Source organism: Platichthys flesus, chromosome 1 (genome assembly GCF_949316205.1).
Source record: "Platichthys flesus chromosome 1, fPlaFle2.1, whole genome shotgun sequence".
NCBI lineage: Eukaryota > Metazoa > Chordata > Actinopteri > Pleuronectiformes > Pleuronectidae > Platichthys > Platichthys flesus.
Window position 1 is genome coordinate 29,871,831 of NC_084945.1, and position 21,248 is coordinate 29,893,078.

Here is a 21,248-nt window from a genome sequence, read left to right on the forward strand (position 1 = left end):
AGGCGTAGCTGTCCTGTCAGCAGTCCATTGCTTGTGTCCGTTGGAGACTCATCAGTGTTGATCAGGCTTACTAAATTGTGCGAGGCCTCAAGAGAGTTAGCCTGGATCAGATAATCCTGCTGCCATTATGAATAAGACAACTTATTTTTCTGCTTTAAGTTAAAGACACACATAATATTGTGTAGCTGTGTGTGTATATATATATACACACTCACACAGATACACATATATATATAAATATATATAAATATATACTGTGTATCTGTATGTGTGTGTGTATATAGATGTATATATGTGCTGACGCAATGTGCATTACACTTCATTCATAATTATAAACATATAGAAGATTGAAAAGAATGAGGCTTGCAAACATATGGCTTTTTATTTAATTCGAATGAATATTGTAACATTAAATCAAAGGAAACATGAACACCTATCAGCATGGTCTGGTTTTTCGCTCCAACAAACAGGATCTTAAATTGGGTCCACTGCATTTAAATACAGAATGAAAAAAAAAAAAATGCAGAATATAGAGAAAAACCAGAACGGTAAACCATGGTGAAGTAATCATACAAATACAACACAATTTCTTGTTCACTCATTTTTTATTTTTTTAAAGGGAAAACATATAATATTAATGGTGAACCTTACCTATTTTATACAGTATATTTTTTTGGGTTTCTTTCAAATAACAAATTACTCTATTCACAGAATATACAATTGAATACACTTTTTCTTCACCCGTTCCTTTAACGGTGTGATCATCATTAAAAATTACATTTTTCCATTGTTATTTCTCAGTGTCTGACTCATTCATAGTATATGCTTCTGTAGTCTCCAAATACAGCATTACTTCCATCTGTATGTTCAGTCAGTCAAGATACTGCAAGAAACCCCAAAGACAATACAAGAGCACTGCCTTAATCAAGTCTAGTCCCATGAGCACGTTTCATAATGAAACATCAGCAATATCCAGATTTCTTTCACACTGATCAGTCAAAGGTTTTCGTAATATTTTGGTTTATTTTGTGAATATCATTGTATGTAACAATAGAGCCCAAGTCTAAATACTGCTGATAATCACAAAGTAGGCGAGAGAAGACTGGCTGGGCTCCTTTTAATACTGAACACCCCTCACACAATATGAGGAACCTTATATACACACCTGTGGTCGGAAAAAATCTTTGGTAAACATTCGCAGTGTGGAACAACTAAAACAGTAAAGACAGATAAGGTCAACACCATACAATAACTTATTGGTCTTTTGAGCTTTTTAACAAAGACTCTTTTGAAGACCATTGTCCACACGAATGAAACATCAGATGAAGACGTCACTTCACTACTGCATTTGATCAATGCATAATGCACAGCTTCACAGGGACAATGTGGACATCTGACGACAAAAGAAATGGAAGAAAAAACGTCTCATGGTACAGTGGCATGATTCAACTCTTGTTTGGACAATACAGACATTACTTGTTGTTTTATGTATAAACTGGGCTATAAGGAAAAGGAATAGGTATAAATCAGTACTGCCTTACAATGAAATATTGAGATTGAAGATGAATTTACTGTATCTTTTAGTTTTTATTAAAACAGTATGCTGATATGTATACAGATGTATGTAATGCTTTATCAAAATTTATTTCGCAGACAAAGCTGATTGTTCCAAAAGGAGATTGTGTTTGCTGCAATAAATTAAATTCTGATTGGACTTTCTTTTTTTTTTTGCTCTCGGTTTTTACTAAATATTACATCATGATATTACAGACTCTAAAAAGTGCTAATTGGTTAGCCTTTTTAGGCACCCCAAAAGAAAACAACAGCATCAACAGCAACAACAAGACAAATAGAACAAAGGAAATCAGTCATGTGGGAATGATCTTAAGACCCTACTCCTGGTCCATTAGGGCACCTGAACTGACCGCCAGGTTCCTGTGCAGGTTCGGGTTCTGGCTGTGCCTGTTTCTGCTTCTCACAGAGGAGAAAGATGTATCACAGCCAGGGACTTTACACTTGTGAAGCAGTCGTAGATGGACAGTCTTGTAATGGGCTCTGAATGTGCCCTTGTTGCTATAGACCTTTTGGCAGATGTGGCAGGTTATTGGAGATCCACCCCCACCTCCCTGAAGCCCACCTTGTCCTCCCACAATACTGCTGAGGGTCCTCTCCCCCCCGAATGACAACTCTTCGCCCCCAGGCCTTCCCATGCCAATCCCATCGTAGCTTTCATCACTGTCCTCCATGGGGAGAATCTCCTCATTCTCCCCAATCCCTTCCCTTTCCTCACTGCCGGCTCCATCGGAGTCCCAGGAAGATCTTGCACTGCTGCTGCCACGGGGTGGGGCAGAAGAAGAGGTGCTTAGGTCCAGGACAGCCCCATCCTCCCCACTTCCAACCCCTCCCCCTCCTAATCCGTCCATCTCTCCTAAGGGCAATGCCTCTGCACTGTCTGGTGCAGTACACATTTTGCTCATAGGGAAGACCAGACCCATTCGGTTGTGTCCTCGGAAGATGACAGAGGTGTGGCTGGTTGGGTCTCGATGGGGTAGGTCTCTATCCCGGTCCTGGCTGTAGTCCAGGCAAACGGACTCTCTGTCTCTACTGTGGGATGAGGGCAGGTAGAGTGTGCTGGCTGGGCTAAAGGATTCTTTGGTCAGTAGCTTGTGGTGCAAGTTCAAATTTGCACTGTGTCTGCAAATAAAACAATATCTGCTTTAAATATATATGATATAAAGTATCACAAACCACATAGTGTTTGACTTTAATCCAATACATATACAACTCAAGGCATGCTCTACTGAATCTCAACATGCCTTGTCCACCTTAAAATACTTACACACTAGAAAATCCAAGAAACTGTTTTTAAGACACACCGGGCACTGAACTACACTAGATTAATTGATTTCAATTCCTCCCTCTTGTCAGCACACTCACATGTTTTAGTGATATAAAGATTAGAACTGAACTGATGAGATATGACTGGTATCCAGTGTCTTCTAGGTGGAACCAAACAGAACTTTCCTACTGATTGAGCTAAATAGTAACGCATTTGAGAAGTCTTTAATTCTGAAAATCTTTGCAGGAACAAATGGAATATACGGTTGCTTCTCACCTGTCTCGGCTCCTGCGGGAGGGGAAGGTAGCATTGCAGCCATCCACTGTGCACATATGCATCTCCTTCAGGTGGACATTTTGGTAGTGCATCTTGACACTGTAGGGGTTCTTAAAGGTCTTACTGCAAATTTCACAGTGGTGTGGCAGGTCAGCATCGGGTTCATAGTGAGATAACCCTGAGTCACTATAATCATCGACACACCCATCAGCCTCTTCCCTGACTTGGTCTTTGAGCTGGAGAGTGCCCCCATTTTTCATCCTATGCTCACCCTCTTCCCACTTGAGCTCTGAAAATGTGTCAGGCGCATGTAGTGAGTTTGCATGTTCCCTGTCTACCCTTTCTTCATTGGCTTCATGACATAGCAAATTGTTTTCACAGTGGTTCTCAATCAGTCTGTTTTCAAAGGGGGAGGATGCACGGGTGACTACCTCTGTTTCAGCTTGCCTTGGCCTAACATCTTGGTTGTTCCTCTCTTTCATTTCTCTATCTAAGGTACGGTCCAACAGGTTTTTGGGGATGTCCCTCTCCTTTACTTCACAAGTGTAAGCCCTGCTCAACTCCTTCTCCTCTCCACCTGGTCTTGTACACATAGGCCCTTCAGCTTTGATACTCTCACACTCTTCCTGGTCCCTACTATGTAAGGGAATGTCATCCTCAGAGCTGCTCTCCTTATCTATCCGATCATCTCTTTCGACTGCCTCCTTCTCTATCTTTATTGGCATGCTCGACTTCCGTGACTTTTTCTTTGGTATCGGGTCTGCCATGCAGGGTTCAAGGGCTGTGATGGGTTTGACTGGTACAGAGGAGGACAAAATAGGAAGAGAGGGTAATGTTCCTGGGGTGTTGGCAAGCTCTGCTGGAGTTACTAGACTGCGGTAGAAAGGCAGAACTGGCTGCACTGTTTTCAAGTTGGGAAAGAGGATGCCACTCTGGCCCATGCTGGGGAATGAGCTACTGTGGAGCTTTGAGCCAACATCTACGTGGCTCACCATGTAGCTGGACACAGATTTATGGCTTTCTGCAGAGCAGACAGGGATGGGTGTGCCATATTCAGACCTCTTTTCTCCTTGAGAGCTTTCATCAGGTGATATGCTGCCCCGCAGGTCTTTATCACGGTTGTTGCGATTCATGGGCATATGAAGCCGTGGGTTTGGGTTAGCACTATGGCGATTGCGACTACGCAAGGAGCTGAACACCATGTTGCAGCCCTCAATTGTACACTTGTGCTTAATCTTTAGGTGCACTGCATTGTAATGGATTTTCAGTGTGCCTTTATCATAAAAAGTTTTCTCACAGGCATTACAATATACACGACCCTTCTTCAGGGAGCCTATACACCCACCACTCCCTGAGACCCCCACACAATTGCTCCCGTTCCTGTCCAAGCAGCGCAGTTTCCCCTCAGGTGACATTTGTGTTACATCAGAGCTCATGGAAGGTGTGCATGGCGTGGAGGGTCCGTCAGAGTAGTTGTCGCTAGTGGAGAAGTCTTCTGCCTCAATCTTTGTGATGGTGGAGAGGTTGTCGATAAGTTTGTCTCCTGCTCTTTCTCGATCAGTTGTGAATGAGAGAGAGCTGGAACAGCGCAGACTGCTTTCTGGAGGTTGTGAAAGAGTGTTGTCCTTCCCTAGGTCATCCTGCTCTAGATCATCTCGTCTTTTAATCTGCTGCTCCAAGGACCCACAGCAGGGCTGCTGGTGTTGTTGGTGTTGCTGCTGCTGCAGTGGCCCTGTTGGTGAGCCTAGAAATGGTGCAGGAACAGAGCCTAATAGTTGGAATGGCAGCATGAAGGCCATGCTATTGATAAAGTTCTCAAAGTGGTGCATGCTGTTACTGCTTAATTTATTGGCTTTGGATGTAGAGAGGCTGGCAACAGTGCGTGGGGTGTTGCGCTCAATGAAAGTGCGGATATCTGAGCTGGTGCGGGTGCTTGGAACCAACACAGCCTGGCCTTCCTTGTCCTGCAGAGCCATCAACTCTACAATGGACTTGGTCTCACCAAAACGCAAAAACTGTTGTAGGGTGGCGATTTCCTCCTCAAACGTCATGATAGCCCACCTGTCTAGTACCTTTCCCGCGACATCCTACAGACAGGGCAGAAAGAAAGATGACAGCACCAGGGTGTAGGAAAGGGGAGAGGGCAATGTGATGAAGGAGGAGTAGAGGATGGAGCAGGATAGTGATAAAAAGAAGAAAGAAGAGAGGGCAATTTCATCATTATCATTATAAGTGTCTGTTGGGTTGCTCATACATATTCACAGAGTAGGTTAGATGACACACACTATAAGACAGACTGGCAGAGCAGCTAAATAAAGGAATCAGATAGAGTGTTAATATAAGCAGACAGTGCAGAACCCTGAGAACCCTCATTAAACAGACACTCAGTGTTTCATCTTGCAGGTCATTTCTCTTCAAATAAAGTGTGTTTGCCCACTCTGTATCAGTAGAAGCCCATAGAGAACACACACACATCTCAATAAGAACACGCATGGTATCAGACTTGTAAATTCATATGCACACTCCCAAAGGCATACAAAATAAATATGTACACAAACATACCAGACACATATAGACACACAAGTAAGGGAAAGGTGATCATGAGGCACCTCGCATTGATCAAGTGGGTCCTCTTTCCCTTAAGCCAGCAGCAATCACATGTGAGTTCAGATGTCTTTGAAAGTGAGGAGTGGCTTCGTGCCATAACCGTGATTAATATTTCATCACAGAGCATTCATTGGGCGCCTGTCGAGGATTCTGACTCTAGGTTTGCCATTAGTTGAGCTAACATGAATTAAACGCAGTCCGACTTGAATACTTGATGATGTACTAATCGAAGTGAGAGCTCATGTTGACATATTGCCTGCAGCTGGCTTGGCTCTGGCTTGAAATGAAATCTGAAGCAAACGACATAATGTTTACAAATCTACTCAGAACACCTAGATGGTGGCACGACAGAAAAAGACAGGCCACACCAGCAGCAAAATAAACAGTTTGTGGCATAAATTTCTATATCAAATCCCTACTTTCACCTGTTTTCAGCTGTGCTTTCATGATTCCTCTCTTCCCTGGTCCTTCCTTATCTTCCCCAGAAAGTCCCTGTGTTGCTTCCATGATATACTCTCAGTCAATGGGTTCTATAGTCCAGGACAGACCCATCTTTCCCACTTCCACCCCTCCTCCTAACCCCTCCATCTCTCTGTCTCAAGACCACCCTGACAACGATAGAGCTAAAACACAATGAACTGTTATGATATTCAAATTAATAGTTCAGCATTTTGGTAATCCTTACAAGTTTCAGACGATATGATTAACATCAGTTGCTACATGTTCTACATGATCACGTTCTACATGATTTTACTGAAACCCATTTATGCACAGAAATAACACAAAGACTAATGCTGCAATTGTTGGGGTTCTTATGTATAAAAAATTCGATGAAGAACAGTGTCTGAGGTCTGTAGTACTTTTGCGAAGCATCTCTAGCCATGGTGCATGTTGCCTGATTTTTGGTGTTGGGCTTTGTACAGGCACAATGGCCAGTGTACCCGGATGTTGTTTACCTAAAAATTACTTTGACCACATATCTTTAGAGCTTCTGCATACCTGGAGCACGTATCCTCGTATGTAGTCCTGCAGGGTCCAGTCAAGGGCATTGAGGATCTGGATGACCTCCTCCTGCTTTAGAACAGAGAAGAGCCGGTCCAGAAGGATCTTGAGGCGAATGGGGATGGCTTGGGTTCCAAACAGCATCAGGCTGCAGATGTCAAACACCACGTTGGAGTGCACAATCTCCACCTGGCTGCTCTGGTACATGTGGTGCACCTTAAGTTTGCTCAAGGCTAGAATAGACACATTAAAATTGATAGGATTAGATCACATGAAACTATATCTATCTATGCACTTACATAAATAGAAGACACAGAAAAAATATATAAAACAGTGTTTAAGTGTGTGTCGGTGTTCAGAAGAAAAATGAGTTGGCTGCTAACTAATAAATCAGAACTTGCTTTTTTTAATGTTTGCAGCCCATCATAAAATAGCCACATATATTCATAGAACCAGTGGTACTCTGTAATATGAATGCTTGGAGAATCATAAATTAAGGTAAAGAGAATTCACAAATGTTGCAGTCATAAGTATAATTACTGTTAAGAGATATTTATTTTGCAGTCTAGTAACAGAATATTTTACTTCCAGTCTCTCAGAGATTTAATGACAATTAAAAAAACATCTCTCCCCTTTTCTACCTCTCTCTCCCTTTCTCTCTCTCTTTGCGACACAAAGTGACTGGTTAGAAGATTCATTGTTGTCACACAAAACTACACAAAGTCTTGGTTCAGATATTTAAAACAGATATTTATGTATTTGTCCATGTTTTGATGCGTATGTCTTTTTCTCACACACTATAAATATATATTATCATTAATTTAAAACAGTGAAATAAAGATTTGGCAATGGGGCCAATCTTAATTCCTGACAATGGATTGACTGCAAATAAATTCAGCAGCAGCCAAACATGTTGGACAGCTACATTTGTGAGAGCGGACCAGCTGACAGGCAACAGATGTGGTTGACAAAAACGGCAACATGCAAAACATTCAGACATGACTGTGTTACAAGAGAAGAACACCAAGATGGAGCCTGATATTTTGATTTTAACTTAATGTCTACCTGAAATGAATAAATTACATATTTTCAACAGCCCCCACACCTGGTAAATATCTAATGTTTTTTTAAATGCCATTACTTTTTCCAAATGCACAATGACCTTATATTTTATTAAGAGTGTAACGAATTCATGGCTTCATTCAGATCATATCCATCTTGAGTTAGTTAAACCAGCCCTACTTATACCATGGGGTGTGATCACGTCATCAATACTGGAACCAAATAGTCACACCACTCAAGAAGTTGGAAGACCATAAAATAGGTGCAGTGTGTATTTGTAACAAATATATTTATCTTTCCCAAACTTAAATTTTAATTAGAATTTTGTGTGTAAATTTTGATTGTAATTGTAAAACGTAAAATGAGTTTTGTTTCAATAGTAATGACAGCTCAGCAGGCTACACATTCAGCCGTGGTTGAAGGTTGGGATGTTGTGGTACCATTCTCTTTCATCACAATTTGAGATTGTAGATTTATGAATCACAGATTTTAGTCTCAGGTTCATTTAACAGACAGTTAAAAACTTGGGCAATGAAAGTACAAATTTTGCTGTGAGCTCTCACCGTGTGCTACCCAGCCATGCTTGCAGTTTTCGCACTGCCTTCTTTTCAGCTTTCCGGGCTTGAAGCTGTCACAGTTACAGTTCAACAAAGTGCAGCAGATAGCCTGTAAAAAAATAAACAGAGGAAGAAAATTCATTCCCTTTTCATGTAACTGAAAAAACAACATAAAAAATCCTCCTATTTTTTTCTTAGATACATTTTTTTTTATTTTAAATTTTAAACTAAGACACTGTAATTCTATGGATGTCAATTTCATTTAAATAGGAATATTGTAGATGTTTCATATCATAATGTCAACATGTCTGAAAGAATACCATGTTGTTGGAGCTGGCAAGTATAAAAGGCCGAAGTTCTAATAAGGAAGAGCACATTTCTACATTTCTGACATTTGAGACTTTAAAGACATTATTAGCCACATTTTTATTTTTTATTTTATCTACATGGTAGCTGTAATATAAAATCTCCCATTCTATCCTTCTGTGACTGTGCAGTAAAAGTGGCTGTAGTTCTGCTAATCTAACACAGCTACATGAAAAACATACGACAGTCAGTTTAGTTGTCCATGGAACTGAGAGTGTGATTGCCTGAAGTATTTTTGCTCTCCCTCTGTGTATCACTTACTGGCCTGTTGACCCTGTGACAGTAGCTCTAGCATATGCATGTGGATGTGAGTGTGTGTGTGTGTGTCTGTGTGTGTGTGTGTGTGTGTGTGTCTGTGTGTGCGTGTGTGTGTGTGTGTGTGTGTGTGTGTGTGTGTGTGTGTGTGTGTGTGTGTGTTTGTGCATGTGAAATGTGCATGTGAAAATGTGGATGTGTGTCAGTATAGCGAGAACGAGAGGTCTCAGACACACCTAGAAAAGCAAAGCCATCTCAATCAATCAGTGCCTTAGGCACACACACACTCACACACACACAGGTCAGAGTACTCTTACTATTGGCTAATGGCCTTTTTCTTTTCCGGAAAAACATAGAAAAGCACACTGAAGCATAGCGTGTTGACTGACAGATGGAGACTTGAAGTGAGGAGTAAACAGCAGTAATAAGTCACATTTTCTTGGTAGCTGCTGACTTGGCACCAACTGCAGTCAAATTCCAGTGCACTAATACACTAAAATGACCCTGCTTCCCCTCTCTCTCTCTCTCTGCCTATGGACAAAAAAAATCATTCACACACCAGGAACCAAGGGAGAAGCATCATCAGATTTATGATCAAAGCCAGTGTTGTTAGTGTTACATGCTGAAAACCTTGGAGTGGCTGCGCTACGGCACCTCTTTCCCTCTTCATCTATGATGCATGATCAGTGGGGTTTTAGTATACATGAGCGGCATGCGTAGCTCCTTGCTGGAGCTCACTCCCTCTCCACAGGCGGAATAGGAGAAAGAGTGTGGGTGGATGGGTAGGGGGCCTCCTCTTTCTCATTTAGTCATTCGCTTGGTTCTGTGCTCGAGGCTGGGCTTGTCCTTGAGATCTGGCATCACATTATTTAACCTTACAATAACCTCTCATCATTAGGACGGATAAACTGACCTGAGATGAAGGTGGTGGCAGCTACCTGGCCTTGTAACAGTGTGGTAGCTCTGGCGTTCAGTCCCATGACATCCGTTTGCATGGCTTTCTCTCTATAGCCCTCTTTATTGGGTGTTATCTCTGACTGGGCAGCTCTGCCTGCTCCGGACAGTCGGGAGGGGTAAAAACCTTTTGCTCATCTCTCAGCGACATAATCCCATCATTATACAGCACAAAGAACCAACATGGCCCAATTAGGCTAATCACATCCCACTGTGGGTACATAAACTGCTGCTACTCCCCTTATGTACATCTCAGGCAGCTTGATCTCTCACACACACACACACACACACACACACACACACACACACACACACACACACACACAGATATAGAAGAAGAAGAAAAGATAAGGCAACGACGGGCAGACCAACAGTACGCTGGCTCTTGGTAATGGAGCCCCCCACACCCCCCACACCCCCACCATTCCTCTCTTTACTGTTGTCACAACAAAGCTACGGCTGTTCACACGCATCAGTGAAATCGATAACAAGAAGACTAATTGCACAAAATGATGCGGCTGTGTCAGTCTTTTTGAAGACAAAGCTAACGCTAACACACTGTTGCTTCCTATATTTCATTCATGTATAACAGGGTTGCTAAATGTCCTCCCCACCATCCCCGCCACCAGTACACACCCTCTGATTAGCATTTTGGAAGTACGTGTTAAAGAAATGACAAAAAGTGTATGCGGCGGAAATGTCATCGGTTGATAAGCCATTATTTAACATAATACAATGACTAATATAATATAATTACTATATATATACAATTTCTGACTATGTCCCTTTACCGTATCAGCGCAACAAACAAACAGATATGGTATGTCAAATTCGATCACTTAGAGCGGAATAAAAATCCACATCTTTTCTGCTGCTGGTACAGTTTCTTCCTGATCCTGATCCAGACTATATTTTCATGATAATTAAAGGCATGTCGATGAACACGTCAACACTTTCAGAAACTCCAATCCCCTCTCACCTATGAGAACATTCTTGACCTAGAGAATAATAATAGGACAGAAATAAAGCTAAATTCCATTTACTGTACAAATATGTCTCATGATGAGAACTAAACAGAAAATATGACAACTGTGCATCTTACAAGAAAATATGTGACGCTGAAAAGTGGAGCGAGGAATCCAATGCTGTTCAAAACATTTAAATCAATATCACTGAATAAAAAATACATTTTACATCTGACTGCGTCTTCTCCTGACATCATGACACTATGCAGCCTTGTCTCTCTTTGAATCTAGTTATGTGTATAGTTTCTTTTTGTGTATGAATTCCATGGAACCGGCAGCACTCCTTTGACGAATCTTAAACTTTCTCTTTCTTTATTGTGAATTTCATGTATTCAGTCTCCTTGCGTATGCCTTGATTCTGCCACCGCTCCTCAGTGTGTCTGTTGCTGTTAAAGGAAACTTAATTGAGAATGTGAACTCACAGGTCACTCTGCAGGATGTATGGAGGAGACTGAAGGCAGGTTAGAGGGAGGAGGTGAGCTCAAGGAAAAGAAGTGAGGTGAACTGAAGGCAGCACTCCAATATCATGACGATCCAATCAGCTAGTGTGCATGAATTAGCCTATCTATCCACACATCATGGAAATCATACACAGGAGTGAAACAACAACAATGTAACAACTTGCTTCAGTAACAGGTTCGCCATCATAAAAAGGTAATCTGATGCTGAAATCTCAGTGACAGCTTAAAAGTTTGTATTTATGTGGTTATGTATAAAACACACAGTTGGCAATATGAGTCAAAATCTGAAAGAAAGTTAGAAAAAATGCTATTCCCTTTCTAGTCAAAGTGGAACATCATCTCCATCCCAATGCTGGGATATGCACACGCACACACACACACACACACACACACACTCACACACACACATACACACACAATAGAATGAAATAGTCTTGTCTGGCTGTTGGAATAACATTTTGCCATGGGTCCCGAAGAGTCACGGGGCTTCCGAGATTGAGCAGAAATGAACAGCTGCTTTGACAGGAACAGCTCAGGGATGGACAGGGACTTGTTGGCCTAATGCAGTGGAAATGTAATAAATTAGCAACAACCCGGCACTAACTGACACTCAATGGGGAAACAAGCAGTGCTGGTGCCAAAAAGTGAGTAACAACAGTACTATCAGCAGCTCTGAGGAAGACGGAGATTGATGGCCAAGTGAGGGGGGATCCGATTTTACTAGCTGCCATTAATCAGTTAACAAGACAATTATGGCACAGGGGAAATAAAAGAAGGGAGAGTTTTCCTGTCAGAGAAATATAGATCACTGAACTCCATCACACATATTAGTACCATTTACATTTTTGTACAATTTAGAACTTTAAAAATGTTTTGTTGGAAACAGCTTGATTCCCTAAAAGCACCCATGGGCTGGGATTTCTGCTTGTAACTATTGTCACACCTCATCTAGAACAATTTTGAGTAATTCTTTTCTCTGTCAAACCATTATTGTCCCCAGTTGTAGTTTGAAATACTATTATTTGTAAATAACCTCATGAATGTCTTTTACACATACATACATTTTGCTGATACCATTTTTCTATTACGGCACCGTTTATTGGGGGGGTTAATAAATTGCAACTAATGTATTTATTAATGATTAATAAATAATTTGTCAATGTTTTGTGAATCAGTTATAAGACCTTCATTAGAAAAAAATATTTTAAAAGGTGGTGGATGTTGATTCTGCTAACAGCCTAACTCATTGATTAAGCATCTAGAAATTATTTATAAGCCAAGAATAAAGCCAAATGTTACATTTTATAAATGGCTATTTTATTTTTAAACAAAGACACAAAGAAACAGTTATTCATTGAAGTTATTTATCAAAAATACATTTTTTAAATACACGCACGGGTTCCAGGTTCTCAAATTTGTAAAGTTTAAATTATTTAATATATTTATATAGCTCAATATAATTTTGGTGTTCCTGTCTTTAAAAATCTTTTTAAAAAGTAACCTTGGATTGAGGGGAAATGTAATTGACAAAAGTAGTTTTCCTGCTGGCTTTTCAATGACAAACCAACAGATAAAGAATTGTTACTTTAAACACAATCAACAGAATAACGGCGAAGATAATCACTCTATAAAATAAAACAGTTTTTAAATGAGCATGAAATGTTTGTGAACCTAACTTTTCATTCAATTGACTTAGAATTTAAATTTGTATCTTGATGTTTTTTTGCACATTACAGCTGTCAATCTGTACCTTAGTATTAGTTGACTACAGCGTCATATTCAAAATAAAAGGGAAATACATTTAAAAGGATGAAATCAACAAAAATAAATAGAGCAGCACAGCAATCAAGAAAATGTATCACTCTGACACACATTCACACACACACACAAACACACACAAACACACACACAGACACACACAGAAGAAATAAATATTTTATCCCAGCCAGCACACATAGAAAACACAGAGGAATTTAGTGGGAGGACAGTTCTCCTGGTACCACTCAGATATCCTGCTAATAATGTGAACTTCTACCAAAAAAAGCACCTCAGCAGCAAAACTACACCTGGCCCTGCCGCCGACCACAGGCTGCGTTTGCACCGTGTCTCTGTGTGCATGGTACAAGCAGAGAACAGTCTCATGAATAAATCTAGCCGTGGACCAAGTTCTTTATGTGACAGCGAGGTAGTAAAATGTTAATTGATGACAAGTGTTAGTTAAAGTGAGGTTACAAAACATGAGCTGCTCAGCAGACAACGTGATCCTGCCTCAGCTTATGATTCAATGCTCTCCACATTGAAAGAGAAAGCACTTAAACACAGTACCAGATAAAAATCATTCACTTGTGATATTGTCTTAAATGAATACATTAAGTTTTACATGAACTATTCAACTTTTTGTACACAAAGTCTCAGCTGCAAATAACAACTTCCTTTAGAGTAGGCTACACTGCATGCCAGTACTAGTAGTTCATAAAATTAATTTAAATTTAAAAAAAAAAGAAAAAGAGAACTAAAACTATGAGCATTCCTTTAACACTGCACTGAACCTGAAAGGAGAAGACAAGCCCAGGAAAGCCTGGGCGAGTGCAAGTAGTGACAGGCTGTGTTTGAGCCTATTAGGAGTCCATACAGCCAAAAGACAGTGTGAAAAACTCATTATTCCAAACTCATCCAGCAGTCAATCACAACCAAGCACACACACACACACACACACATACACACACACACACACACACACACAAACATATACACACACTACATGCTTCAACACTCAAGCAGACAAGAATATGTAGCAAATCTTTACCTGAATATCCATGAGAAAATGGTTGGCTTCTTTAAGGAAATAAAAAAAAATCTTAAAAGACAAAGAGATGAGCTTGTGGGAAGAGGGGTGGTGGTGGAGGGGGGAAGAGGCAAGCCAAAGTTTGGTTGGCTTCCTGGTGTATGAGGCTCCCCGTTAGGAGCTCTGAGGGAGTGTTTGGCTCAGAGAGGGAGTAAATGAGGGGAACATGTTAGTACACTGAGTCTGAGAGAGTTTGGCTCCCAGCTACGCTCTGATTAATATCAGATCTCCCTCTTTCCTCGCCTGCCTCCTGACAATCTTGTCACATCTGGCTGACAAATCCTCACAAGCCTTTGTGCGGCAGCGCAAAGCAGACGTAAGGGGTGGCTATTGAGTGTTTGTGTGTGTGTGTGTGTGTGTATGCGTGTGTGTGTGTTTGTAGGTGTCGAGGTTGGGGGGGTATTGGGGGTAGGCTGGGGCCAGGAGGGGCGAATCACAGCTCAAGGAGACGCTGAAGGGGGTAAAAAGGCTGGAGCAGACACACGCACACACACCCTCCCATCCTCTCACGGATGGACCATCATGAACCTAATGAAGCTGACGAGGTTGCAGTCTTCGTCGCAACTGTCAAAACACTACCATATACAAAGTGAATTATAACTCTGTAAAGATGAGCAAGGCCCCATTTTCTTTTTCTAGTGTATGTGTTTGTGTGTGTGTGTGTGTGTGTGTGTGTTGTGCCCTGGGGCCCTGTAGCAGAGATGAAGAACATAGAAACACCCATAGAAAGAGATGGAGGTAGAAAGAGGAAACAAAAGATGGAGAGAATAAGATGCGGCAGGAATAGAAAGGACATGAGTGTGTTACAGGAAGCCACAGAGGGCCATTCAACTCACAACTTATTTCTGTCAGACACACAGACACAGACACAGACACACACTCACATGCACACAAACACATGTTTATACATAATGTTAAATCACTGTCATGGATTAATAGAGTAATTTCCTTTTACACATCAGAAAATGGAAAAGGCCTGTTTGAAGAACATTAACTGTGTGAGGAAGAAAATTCCCATGGTAAACCTATTGCAGTACTTGATCCGAATTCCATACATGAATTTTCATAGAATAAAAAAACATATTGTCATTATGATATATGTAAAAAACTGATTGAAAACCAATATAAAATAGTGTCTATTTCACATATCAAGTTACTGATAATATTTTTTTTTTAACAACCAAAGAGACATATTAATGATTTTTTCATTGTTTGTTGTGATTATAAAAAAGTTTCAAATACAAATTCAAAGTCTGTAAGAGAGTAATTCCAAATACCTTTTCTAATTTGCTTTAAAAGGAAGATGGGCATTTTATAAAAAAAAAAAAATAATTACATGCAACTTTACAGCTCAGTCACCTTCAGTGAGGATCTCTTCACTTGCTTCATTCATGAAATTTATTTTCAGCACATGTTGTAGAAGTTAAACTGTTTGGATTCTGCAATTTGACATGCAGGGTATTAAACCACAATTGTTTCTCTTCCAACTGTTTAACACACACACACACACACATACACACACACACAAACACACACACATTGAGAGATTGTTTGCCTCCACCGACGCCACCACCACCAGCTAATTGTTACATTATGGCTGTAACAAAACATTAAGCTCCTGTTAAATTACATTCCAAAAGACTGCAGCCAGGAGGCTGCATGAGTGCAGGCTGCTCTGATACTACAGATATATATACATATATACAGAAGGAAAGAGGGACAGACGAGGGGCCGGCAGGATGGAGGACTGACACACAGGTAAGAAATGGGGGCTGATTTTCAAAAGTAAAAGTACACAATTTAACTTAAAAGGGAGATGAAATGAATAGAGAGTTTTTACTGATATGCATGCTGTGAAGTAACTGTCTTTGTTTATGAGAGTTGTCTGATGGATTCTTGGAAGGCATGTAAGGACATCTCTGTCAACACTGACTGGGGCAAAGATGCCCTCATTGTGACTTCCTCATCAGTCACACAAGGACTTCAAGTGTCTGAGCTAGACTCAAAGTTATTGAAATGTGAGCACTTTGGATGACTTTAGAAAACTTTTACAAAATCACAAGCTTCATAAAAGGTCATTGACCAACTGTGGCATCAAAGATTCTGAATTCTTGCATTCAGGTATTCTTTGACCGTTCCAAATTGAAATTTAAACTTGGCAAAAATCTTTTAGAGCTGCTTGACGAGAGGGGACATTTCACATTTGTGAGCTCTGGCCACTTTCTTTATTAATCGAAAGTGTTGTAGAAAAAATTATGATCCTCAAAACTAAGAATCTTAAAAAAAAGAATAAGGCCAATAAATCCCAACAAAACAACTTGTAACAACAAATCCTACAATAATTATAGATATATCACAGAATGACAGAGCAACTTAAGTCAATATGTTTCTACTCATGAAATGTACAGATCAGATGAAATTAAACACATTGAATTTTTTTTCTAATCTACACAATTTAGAATAAAGTCTGCACTGCTCCTGCCTGTCACTCCAGTCGACATGGACTGCGTCCAATTTGTCTTTGTTAAGCGTGTCCTGATCATGTTTGCAGGGAGTGTGTGTGAGAAGAGCCCGAGCAGACAGAGAATAGCAGTAAAAAGCCACCTCTCTTACCTCAGCCATTATCATTTAGTCGGATGTTTCCAAGGATACCGTGGAGTTTGCCATTCCTTGCGATTCCCGCAAAACAACAGTCTCCAACTCTCCTGTCCGCACAAGTACTAATGCAAAAGAGCCATCACACCCAGCAGCGTCTCGTTCAACAACATAGACACACATCTACTCTGCTTCTCTCTCCTCTCTCACGCACACTCAGCCACCAGCCCTCACCAAAAAACAGAAGTCACTTTGCTTTAACTCTCATTACACACACATACGCACACACACATCCTCTGCTTTCACTCCTCTCATGTTGTCGTGGACTGGCTCTAAACTACTCAAGATGTTGAGTGTGTATGTTTGTGTGTTGAAACTAGGCACAGGGGATTGGAATGAGATCCTCCCACTCGGCATTCTCACCTCAGGAGCTGCTTGCTCCCTCCCTAGCATGTGCACACAATACACACACACACACATAGAGGTGCGCATGTGCTTTCTCTCTCTCTCTCTCTCACACACACACACACGCACACACTCACACACACACACACACACACACACACACACACACGTCTGCCCCCTCAGAGTCACAGGGCAGTCCCCTCACAGCTGGCTGGAAGAGGGCATGACACTCATCTTTCACAGAGATTTGATCAAAAGGAATCACAAAGGCTGGAGGCTCTCCTAATGCAGTCAGGGGAGACTCTCCCTCTTTTCCCCTCTCTCTCTCGCTCTCTGTCTGAGTAATGCCCTAAATCAACGCTGCCCCTCTCGGTTCACACAGCCCAGTGTGTGTGTCTGGATTCACCTTAACACAGTCCTGTGAACAGCCTCCATAACAAGTTATGCCTTGTGCCGTAAGGAATGTGTCAGTGTCTGTGTTCAGTGTTCCTCAGGAAGAGTGGGACTTCACACATGACAAAAAAACAAATCGTTGTTACCTTTAACTTAAGGTATCAAACCTCCACAGCTTTTTTGGCACCTTGCAAAATGTTAATATAAAAGCTTTTTGAAGTATCAAAGCATTTTAAGCTGGCTAAAATTTACCAGGTCTTGTAATTAATGAAAAATGTTTATTTTATTTACATTTGAAAACTTAATCTTCGATTGTTTTGCAGAAAATAAAAGTCATATCTCTTATGTTACATGAGTAATTCAATTGTGGCAGGTGTGAACAGACAAATTGCACTCAGGTGTGGACTGAAACAACGGCACTGACCCCCTTTAGTGGAGGTGGTCTCACTCAGGTCGGAGAAGATAGTTTGTACTGGACTGTCCAGCTTGATCCAGTTTGATCTGACCCCAGGAACCAGGTCACTTCTGCAGGTATGAACCAAACAGATCCTGTAGCAACATATGCTTTCCAAAGAGCAAAACTTGAGCTGTGCTTTGTTAAATTGAATGGTAAATTATCACTCAATAGTCTAGATTCCATTTGTTTTCAACTTGAGGTAGGCAATGACTTTTGGCTACCCTGCCTCTGATAGGTTATTTATTTCCTTTGTTGGTTTGGTAGGGTAGCTTTTGGCAATAAGATTGACAACTGGCTTGGAATAGGGAATGAATATTGTGGTGAGCCAATCAGAGGCAGGGTAGGAGTGGTTCTTGTGTTCAGAACACAGGAACTTGCTGCTGAAATTTGTGATATTTTTACTCCTTCAAATCGATATTAAAAAACAATGGCTTAATTGCAACATTCTGGTCATTGATGACAGCGATGTTCATCAGACAACGCCTTAAAATGCAGAGATGCTTGTTTATACTCTGTGTACTGTGCATTGACAAGTGTAGTATATTTTTCAAATGGATGTCCATGGATCCAAAGTGACCAATATTCTCACATTCACATAAAAAAAGTTGAAGAATGATTATTACTCATTTAAGATTTAGGTTTCCTCATGTTATTGTGTAGACTGTCACAAATAAATCAGATTTTTACCTCTTGTCCTTTACTCTTACTTTTGTGCCTTTTTTTCTTTCCACGCTCCCACACACACCTCCCTTTTCTCCATGTGGCAGAAGGAAAGCTCTGATGATTTTCGCCATTAGAGGCATATACTAATCCACAAATTACACAGCAAGTTTAAACAGGTACACCTGGTGTGCTCTATCTGTTACAGCTTAAGGGAGAAAGGGGTGGGGGTTGTGGGATGCCACCAGGTGGAGACACACTTAAAGGTTCACTAAAAAGAAAGTGCAAAACAAACTTTCCTTTTCTTTTTTTTCTGAAAACCTCATTTAGCCAGAGAGTATCCACTGACCACCTTTCACACAACCACATTTATATTATTCGGCAGATTAATATATAATCTAATTTTCCCCACTTTCTTTCTTTCTAAAGGAGTTGGGGGTTCGATGTCTTGCTCAAAGGTAGCTCAACTGAAAAGTGCTTTAGGGAGGGAAGAGTGTTATTTATCCGCTTTCCCCACCCACATTTCCCCTATACGGAACTCAACCTGACAACCCTCCAATCATAAAGCTGCTTCTCTCACCTCTAGGCTAACAACACCCCCTGACTTGACATTCAGAAAATTTGCCAAGCAGCCTTGCTAACTGATAAAAATGCAGCAAATGGCCCTTGAAGTTGAACATTAAAACTGCATTACTTTCCACAGGAGATCAAAGCTGTTCTTATTTGTGAAAAGCTCAGAGTGTTATGAGGTTACATATATGGATAAGAGACATCCCGGCTAGGCATATAACGCAAGGTTGGAAAGCCCTCCACTCTCCTGCAGTTGTCCAGGCCAAGCAGATCTGCTTACCGGCCTTGTATTTATTCCATACCTAAGGGATGCATACCAAACACTGCCCCAGACCTGGCCTGGATTAGGTCTGCACTGCTTGTCAGATTGCTGCTCCCTGGGCTGCAGCAGCGCAGACGTATTTGTGCCCCCAGCAAATAAACTCCATGTGCAGCAGAACAGGTCACGCTGCCTACTTACATGTCTGTCATTAGCCTTCCTGCAGGGGAGAGCAAAAGGGCTTGAGTACTTGAGCAGATGAGCAGCTTTGGGAGAGCATTACAAACTCTTTTACACTGTCTTTATTTGAGAAATACAGCAAGTACGCACACTTGAAATCTGTCATCTTGCTTTCAATGAGACACTTGGCTGACAAGGCCTTTGTTTAACACGAGCTGTGTCACCTCAACCCTATCTCCTAGAATTTATAATTCTTCACTCATTAACAGTGTTTCATTGTGTTAAAGACAAAGGTTCCTGAATTGTATTTTGTGTTCAAGTGCTAAGAATATGTTGTTGATTTAAGTTTTTGACAAATTGCAAACACAGTGACTCTGAACATACAAGAATTATAGTAGTATTATTAGACATCATATCCATGTAGTAGTGTCTATAGAACTATCACGGTTCTATTCAGACTCTCACAGCTCTTGGTTAATGTTTGTGAAAAATCCTAGTCAGGTTTAATACATAAGGTCAACCTGTTTATTTGCATTTAAATAATACCAACATCTTTAACTGACCTTAAAGAATTAATTATCCACTTTGAGGACCATGCTTTTTTTGCACATATGATCAATTTGTAGTTTTGCATTGTCTAGCTCTGATTTGAGATGATTAAACTATTATCTCTCCTTGGTGACTGTTGTTCAGAACCTTCCCCAACATACACTTGCATGTCTTCACGTGTGTGTGTGTGTGTGTGTGGGGGGTCGTACAAGTGGGTCCAAGAGGCCTGCCTTTCCTCACTTAAGCTGACAGTACAAAAGGCAAAAAGGGGAGCCATCGCCTCCCCTCTCCCGTACCATGCTCCAGTCACCACGCCACAGTTTACTTGTCATTCCTCGCTATTATTCAATGCAGATGCTCTCACTGCACTGTAAATCATATAGAGGGCAGATGGCCCCCGGTGTCCTCTTTAAACTGAGAGGAGAAGGATCTAAACTAATGAAGGTTTTTGGTGTGTGATGTGGCTTATTACAACATAGGACTCAATTGTTTACTCACAGGCATGTGGATATGCAGAACGTGATCTAGTCATTTACCAGTGTGTATGTGATTATGCGTGAAGGAGATGGAAAACCATGTAACGAGAAAAAAATTGAGAAGAGCGCTTTTAGATGTAACAAGAGGGGAGGTCAGGACTGTTCACGTGTGGGAGGTGCAGGGCTTTCATAGAGATTGTTTTTTATATAAAACAGCATTAGTGAAAGCAGCGCTAGGCACGGAGTGCACTTCAAGTGATACCACAAGATCATAGGATATGAGTGCTTACTATGAATATATTCTTCCTTCTGTAGTCAGGAGCAAACTGTGGAGGACATAGTAATGAATGTATAAGGGAGCCATAGTGATGGTATCAAGCTCAGTGAACACATGGCATATTGAACATAAAAACATGTTAATTAAGGTTTGTGGATGTCAGTTTTGAAGCAACTAC

The 21,248-nt window shown here is 40.9% G+C and overlaps 1 protein-coding gene across 1 annotated transcript; it reads right to left on the reverse strand.

Annotated features, from left to right (window-relative positions):
• Positions 1-370: 370 nt before the first annotated feature.
• bnc1 (basonuclin zinc finger protein 1) lies at positions 371-17,167 on the reverse strand. The gene is made up of 5 exons (XM_062390909.1): positions 16,863-17,167; positions 8,350-8,452; positions 6,722-6,957; positions 3,116-5,202; positions 371-2,694 (listed from the first exon to the last, which is right to left on the reverse strand). Exons 1-5 carry the CDS (start codon positions 16,875-16,877, stop codon positions 1,893-1,895), a joined length of 3,243 nt encoding a protein of 1,080 aa, XP_062246893.1. The 5' UTR covers positions 16,878-17,167; the 3' UTR covers positions 371-1,892.
• Positions 17,168-21,248: the final 4,081 nt, after the last annotated feature.

Bases quoted from the DNA above. Each gene is read 5' to 3' on its own strand.
- bnc1 (XM_062390909.1), bottom strand. The intron at 5,203-6,721 runs GTATGCAGAAGC...CCCTGTCTGTAG, and splicing joins TACGAGGATACGTGCTCCAG to GATGTCGCGGGAAAGGTACT. The intron at 2,695-3,115 runs GTGAGAAGCAAC...TTTTATTTGCAG, and splicing joins TCCCGCAGGAGCCGAGACAG to ACACAGTGCAAATTTGAACT.